Consider the following 6,745-nt stretch of genomic DNA (forward strand, 5'->3'; position numbering starts at 1 on the left):
CCCCTCCCGCTCCCGGCCCCAAGCCACCCTGGGGAGAGCTGTTAGCACCAAAAGGGGGCGGGTTCCCACTGCAGGGAGTACCAGGCTGAGGGACAGGCATGGACACCCAAGTCCCCAAAGGCAGGCCTGGGTACCACGGCCAGGAGTCCTGGGGCGCTGCGGCTCAGAGGACAGGCCTCCTGTCCCCGCCCCTCACGATCCCCGGGGCCTATCGCCATCCAGCCCCATCAGGAGGCTGGCCCAGGGCCTCTAGACCCCACATGCTGTGGGCGGCACTAGGTCCTGGGGGCCAGGCGGCGGCCGGGGTCACAGCACGTCGCCCTCCTCCATGCTGAAGCTGCTCCGACGGCTGCTGGCCTTCGAGGCCGCGGGGGACATGCTGGAGAAGAGGGGGTCCGAGGCCAGCGGCAGCAGAGAGTCGTCCAGGAGCATGAGGTCCAGGTCCTTCTTGGACAGGTTGGGGAACGGGGAGCCGTGCTCCGGGCCCAGGGTGTCGGGGTAGCCCGCGGGCCCCTCGTCGCCCCCGAAGCCCAGGCCGTGGCTGAAGTCCAGGTGGTGGAAGGGGGACGGCGGCTGGGCGGGAGGGGGCAGGGGGGCCTGTGGGGGCAGCGCTGGCAGTGGCTCGGGGTCGGGGACCTCTGCCCCCAGCATCAGGGCCTCCCCGGGGCCTTCCTCGTTGGGCAGCTCCTGCTTCACCACCTGCTGGGCCAGCTCGGCCATGTTCATGCCGGACGGGGACGTGGTGGGGAGGCCGTGCACGCGGGCCTGCATCTCCAGCTCCTGCGGGCAGATGGAGGGCTGGGCACACACCCAAGGCACGCCCATGGCCAGGCTCCCTGCCGGCCCCCCAGGCCTCGCCCTCCCGGGGACTCCCAGAGGCAGTCTTGGCTGGAGAGAAGCAGAGGAAGGCTCTGAAGCCCAGACCACACTGCAAGCTGACTCGCGAGCGGGCCATGGAATCGTTGTGAGCGTCTTGACCACCTCTCTTAATTCTTAAAATTGAGGTAGACTTGTCTAAACTAGACCAGAAGGGAGACGATCACATCTATTAAGGATGGATTTTCCTGCGTGGAACGCTGGTTTCTCACTTCTGAGCGTGTCTGTGCAAAATGTATTATCTACCATGAGGAGAGGCTGCGGCATCACCCTTCCCCAGGCAAAGGGGACAAGAGCCCCCTGCACACGGCGCCAGCGGAGGGACACACAGCTTCAGAAGCCACCTCTCATGTGTTTCACCACCTGAACGAGGGCCTCACAGAACAGAGCCTGCAGCCTGTATTTGTTGCTTAAAGGTACTGGTGACTGTCTGTTACCAAGGGTAACATCCTGACTGACGCAGCTTCCTTCTTTGGGGCATCATTCCCACATCTCCACTTTCTGGAATAGAAGCCCTGTCCCCGGGGTCAGGAGCCAGGCCAGGCTGGGTCACGGCTACCCAAGTTCAGGACCAGGCCAGGCTGGGTCACGGCTACCCAAATTCAGGGCCAGGCCAGGCTGGGTCACGGCTACCCAAGTTCAGGGCTGGACCAGACTGGGTCACGGCTACCCAAGTTCAGGGCTGGACCAGGCCAGGCTGGGTCACGGCTACCCAAGTTCAGGGCCAGACCAGGCTGGGTCACGGCTACCCAAGTTCAGGACCAGACCAGGCTGGGTCACGGCTACCCAAGTTCAGGGCCGGACCAGACTGGGTCACGGCTACCAGGTTCAGGGCCAGACCTGGATGCGGAGCCAGAGCTGCTTGTTGGTCATCTCCAGGCGCCGAGAGTGGGTCTCAAGCTCCCGGGACTTCTGCAGGTCCTTCTGCATCCTCCGGATGTAATCCACGGAGGCCTTGAGGATGGTGCCCTTGTTCCAGCGCACATCTCTGCCGCAGGAGCCCAGGGGAGTCAGAGGCGCAGCCCCGCCCTGGCCACTGGGGAGGCGGGCTGTGGGCTGCAGAGCTGGCCCCGGACTCCTGACCGCGCCCTCCCTGCTTGCTGCCAGACCCAGCCTACTCCTGGCCCCTCCCCCATCTCGCAGCTCGCCCCCCAGAAGCCCTGCAGCTTGTGCCTCTCCCAGGAAGGCCCCTGGCCCACCTCGCTTCCCTCCCGACAGATGAGCCTTTGCCTTGACCTTCCGGAGGGAGAAGAGAGGTTCTCTGCTCAGGAGGCCCCCACCCTGGCAGCTGCCACCCGCCCGACGCCCCCTGCTCACAGGTCGTTGGCCTTGGGGATGAGCATGCCCAGCTCCTTGATGCGGTCGTTGATGTTGAACCTCCGCCTGCGTTCAACTGTAGGCCACAGGTCAGAGGAAGCCGTTAAGAGGGACGGGTGGGGACCTCCCCAGCCTGGGATGCACTCAGGCTCAGCACCCCTGGGACGGCAGGCTGGCCTTACACACAGAGGGCTCAGGTGCTGGGCAGGCCGAGGCTCCGCCCTGCCCCTGGAGGCCCCAGCCCTGAGGGACAGCCTGCCCAGCAGCCACCCACCCTCCCCAAAGAGAGCTAGCGGGAGGAGGGTAGAAAGCTGGTGGCCCAGGACGCACTCAGGTTGTGGTTGTCCTTCTTCTGTCGCTCCTTGGCCAGGGCCCGGCTCTCAGCGTCTGGAGTGCAGGAGGAGGGAAGAGTTGCTGTGGGGAGGAAGGGCGGAGCGGGAGGAGGGAGGGGCACAGGCCGTGGGGAGGAGGGCTTACCCGTGAGCTCCCGCTTCTGCGCCAGGTCTGCGGGGCAGGAGCTGCTGGTGACACCCACCAGGGAGGCCGTGACCTGGGGGTCGCTGCTGTACAGGTTCAGGTGGCTGCTGGGCAGAGGCAGCTGGGCAGAAGGGAGAGGAGCCTGTGAGCAGCCCGCCAGGGCCCAGGCTCCAGGAGCAGAAGGGAGAGGAGCCTGTGAGCAGCCCGCCAGGGCCCAGGCTCCAGGAGCAGAAGGGAGAGGAGCCTGTGAGCAGCCTGCCAGGGCCCAGGCTCCAGGAGCAGCTGTTCCCAGGAACCCCAGAGGCGGCAGAACCCACCCAGGCCCCTCTAGCAGCAGTTGGCCCTCTGCAGAGTGGACAGCTGGAGCGCTGGGCCACGGCAGGCCGAGAGAAGGAGGGGCCTCATCACCAGGACTTTCTAGAAGGTTTCCTGGAGGGTGTGGAACCCAACTGGGTCCTGAGCTGCAGGGCGAGGGAGAAAGGCCTCACAGGCTGGGGATGGCACAGGGCATGGCCCCCAGGCACGGTGCGTCCCCAGGACTTGGGTGCGATGGGCAGCTTCAAGAGGTGCTGAAGGCCGGGCGTGGTGGGCACGCCTGTAATCCCAGCACTCGGGAGGCTGAGACCAGAGGATCGCGGTTCACAGACAGCCTCAGCTACTTAGTGAGGCCCTTCGCAACTCAGTGAGACCCTGCTTCAAAATTAAAATTAAGCCGAGCGTGGTGGCGCACGCTTGTAATCCCCGTGCTTGGGAGGCGGAAACAGGAGGATCGTGCTGGTTCAGAGCCAGCCTTGCTGGCTTAAGAGACCCTGTTTCCACATATAAAGTAAAAAAAAATAGGTCTGGGAGTGTAGCCCGTGGAGTATATCCTGGAGGTAGAAGGGCTTCCAGGAACCCCAGTACCACCAAAAAAAAGAAAAAATTTAAATTAAAAAATAGGTCAGGGGGGTATAGCTCGGAGGTCAAATGCCTCTGAGTTCCATCTCTAGACCCCCCCCCAAAAAAAAAGAGGTGCTGAAGGCCCTCAAGAGCCTTTCTTTCTTTTCTTTCTTTCTTTTTTTGGTACTGGAGATTAAAACCAGGGGCTTTTTACATCTGACCTATACCTCCAGCCCTATTTATTTATTTATTTATTTATTTATTTATTTACTTATTTTTGTGTGTGTGGTACTAGGGGTGGAACCCAGGGGCTTTTCTACCTCCAGGCTATACTCCCAGACCTATTTTTATACTTTTACTTGGAAACAAGGTTTCATAAGTTGCTGAGAGCCTCACTAAGTAGCTGAGGCTGGCTTCAAACCTGTGTGATCCTCCTATCTCAGCCTCCAAAGCGCTGGGATTACAAGCGTGCGCCACCATGCCCGGCTCCTACTTTATTTTAAAACAGGATCTCACTAAGTTGTGCAGGACCTCACTACTTGCTGAGGCTGGCCAGGAACCTGAAATCCTCGTGTGTGTGTGTGTGTGTGTGTGTGTGTGTGTGTGTGTGTGTGTGTGTGTGTGTGTTACTGGGAAATGAACTCAGAGGCAATTCTACCTTCGAGCCATACCCGTAGCCCGATTTTTTGTTTCTTATTTGGAAACAGGGTCTTGCTAGGTTGACGAGAGTCTCACTGCCGCTGAGGCTTGCCCCAAACCTGTGATCCTCCTGTTTCAGCCTGTCAAGTACTGGGCTTAGAGATCACTTCCAACCCGGCTTTTTTTTTTTTTTTAAAACAGGGTCTATTATGTTGATGAGGCTGGACTTGAACCTTCAATCCTCTGGTCTCAATCCTCCCCAAGTTCCAAGATTACAGGTGTGTCCCACTGCGGCCAACTCAGTGAAGGCTTGTGCAGGGGCCCGACTGGGGCAGATCTGAGCTCTGGAAAGATCTCCCAGCTCCTGCCAACAGGAGCTCCCAGAGCAAACCACAGGCCTAGACACGGCCGGTGCCCGCACAGGAACTACCAGGACCAGACAGCTGCACCCGCCTCCCTCCCTGCTCCTCAGCAGCGGGTTTAGACCCAACCAGCCCCAGCCAGCTCTCGCTGAACCACTGGGCACTGTCCCAGGCCCTGGGACTGACTCCACAGCAGGGGGGGAGGGGCAGGGGCAGCCGGACCACTGGGAGCTGGCAGCTGGGGTTCGGGATCTCTGGAAAGGGGTGGGCTCCCGTGGTGTCCGCTCAGCGCCAGCCTTCAGCACCTCTGGGCAGAGCCTGCCCTCAGCCCTGTGGGAGCAAAGCCTCGCCTCCACTTAGCAGCTGGGAAGATGGGCTGCTGGACTTCCTAGGGTTGGCGCAGCAGGCCTCTTGGTTCCAAGCCCAACTCCTGCCCCTCCTGCACCTCCCGGGCCAGGGTGCTGCTAGAAGGGGGGCTCCTTTGCTTGGGGGCAAGGCCACCGCCTCCGGAGCGAGGGGCAGGGTCCTAGGCTTGGTAGAGGAGGGGAGTCCCAGAACCCCAAAGGAACTCATCGGATCCCTCCAGGCCTCTGGTGCACACACCGCAGCTCCCCGCCTTCCCTCCTCGTGGTGCCCAGGAAGCCTCCTGAGATGGCCCAGCCCCTGGCTCCACTGGAAGCCCTCTCTCCACTCATCATTTGTCTTGCCTGGGCTTGGGCCCTGACATTATGTAACGGGGGTGACTCCCCAGAGAGATGCCAGCTCTGCCTTGCTGGGCTTGCCCCAAACTCAGAGCCCCGCGGGCCTTGGTGCCCCCCTGCCCCCCAGGAGTACCGTGTTGGGCATCTGCGCCTCAGGGTTCATGTAGCCCAGCACATGGTCCAGACGCATGATGTTGTCGATGACGTCATCAAACTGGACAAGAGAGAAGCGAGGAGTTGGGTGCCTGAGGAAAGGTGGGAGGAAGGGTGGGGAGCCCCTCGCCTGACCTGCTCTAGGAAAGGAGACAGGCCCAGAGAACGGACCAGCTGTCCCGGTCCCACAGCTGACCCCAAGGCCGGGCCGTTCCCCTACCCCAGGGAGAGTCCTCGGGCACCTCCTGCCTATGGCCCTGCGGGGCGGGCTTTCTGGTGAGGGAGTCCCCGGCTGTGTCTCACCTCCTTCTCGGGGTTGGAGCTGATGCGCAGCATGGCCATGGGGCTGTTGGGGGCACTGTTGCTGGCTGAGGTGGACAGCACGTGCCCCGCCCGCACCCCGGGGGAGGCGGCCGGCGGGGGCTTCGGGGAGGCCTGGGCAGGGCTGATGTGGGCGGCGAACTTGTTCCCGTAGGTCTCAGACAGGTACTCGCGCACCTTCTGGTGCTGGGACTGCTGCAGGTGGTAGGAGGTGGGGTTCTCCAGGTAGGACTGCACCTGCGGGGAGAGGGGCTCTAGGCGCCGCCAGGCCTCGCAGTGGCAGTGCAGCGGGCCAGGCAGCCGGGCCTACCTTCAGCACCTCCCCGGGCACCGGGGGTGGGGACTGGAAGTGGATGGGGGTGTTGATGGCCGGCGTGGGCGGGCCCCCCAGCTGCTGCTGCTGCTGCTGCTGCTGCTGCTGCAGGAAGTGCACGGCGGCCTGCTGCTGCATGCGCTCCCGCTGCTCCTCCTGCTGCGCCTGCTCCCGCATGAGCTGCATGCGCAGCCCGATGCGCGACGCCATGGCCGCCGGGCCGGGTCCCTGTGCCAAGGAGACGGCCCGTGAGTGCGGGTCCGCTCACAGCCCCAGGCGCAGGGGCAGGCTGGAGAGGAAACCGAGTCCAGACAGGGGAAGGGACCTGCCAAGGCCTCTGGACAAGCGGGCCATAGAGCTGAGACTGAACCCCAGTTTCCCAGGGCCTGGGCCCGAGCTCAAGGTTCTCTGTCCTTGTCCAAGTCAGCCTGCCACCATGATCCTGCAGCCAACCTTGACCCCCAAGCCTCACACCTGATGCCCTCAGATCTGGCAGTCCACTGGGCCTGCTCCACGCCTTCTCCACGGTCCCCAGGAGCTCCCAGGTGTCCCCTCTCTCCTCCCACCCTTCTCTACCACATTCTACTCTGACTAAAGGCGCTTGTTGAAACCCAAGTCCACGCCCACTTGTGATCCCAGCATTTGGGAGCCTGAGACTGGAGGATCGAGGTTCTCAGGAAGCCTCAGGTAGTGAGGCCCTCTGCAAC

At 62.5% G+C, this 6,745-nt stretch overlaps 1 protein-coding gene across 2 annotated transcripts; it reads right to left on the reverse strand.

Annotated features, from left to right (window-relative positions):
- Nucleotides 1–306: 306 nt before the first annotated feature.
- On the reverse strand, nt 307–6,251 carry TFEB (transcription factor EB; the record flags this gene model as incomplete). 2 transcript variants are annotated; one of them, XM_080700484.1, is made up of 8 exons in its annotated part: nt 307–780; nt 1,717–1,864; nt 2,194–2,269; nt 2,524–2,580; nt 2,671–2,791; nt 5,385–5,465; nt 5,708–5,962; nt 6,036–6,251. In XM_080700484.1, the coding sequence occupies 8 exons, from the start codon at nt 6,246–6,248 to the stop codon at nt 307–309; spliced, it is 1,425 nt and encodes a 474-aa protein (XP_080556610.1). The 2 variants fall into 2 exon arrangements, with proteins under 2 accessions (XP_080556610.1, XP_080556609.1); XM_080700483.1 differs by lacking the exon at nt 5,708–5,962 and having other exon boundaries at nt 6,036–6,248.
- Between the last annotated feature and the right edge of the window lie 494 nt (nt 6,252–6,745).

Source organism: Muscardinus avellanarius, assembly GCF_963383645.1.
Source record: "Muscardinus avellanarius genome assembly, chromosome: 8".
In the NCBI taxonomy this organism is placed as follows: Eukaryota; Metazoa; Chordata; class Mammalia; order Rodentia; family Gliridae; genus Muscardinus; species Muscardinus avellanarius.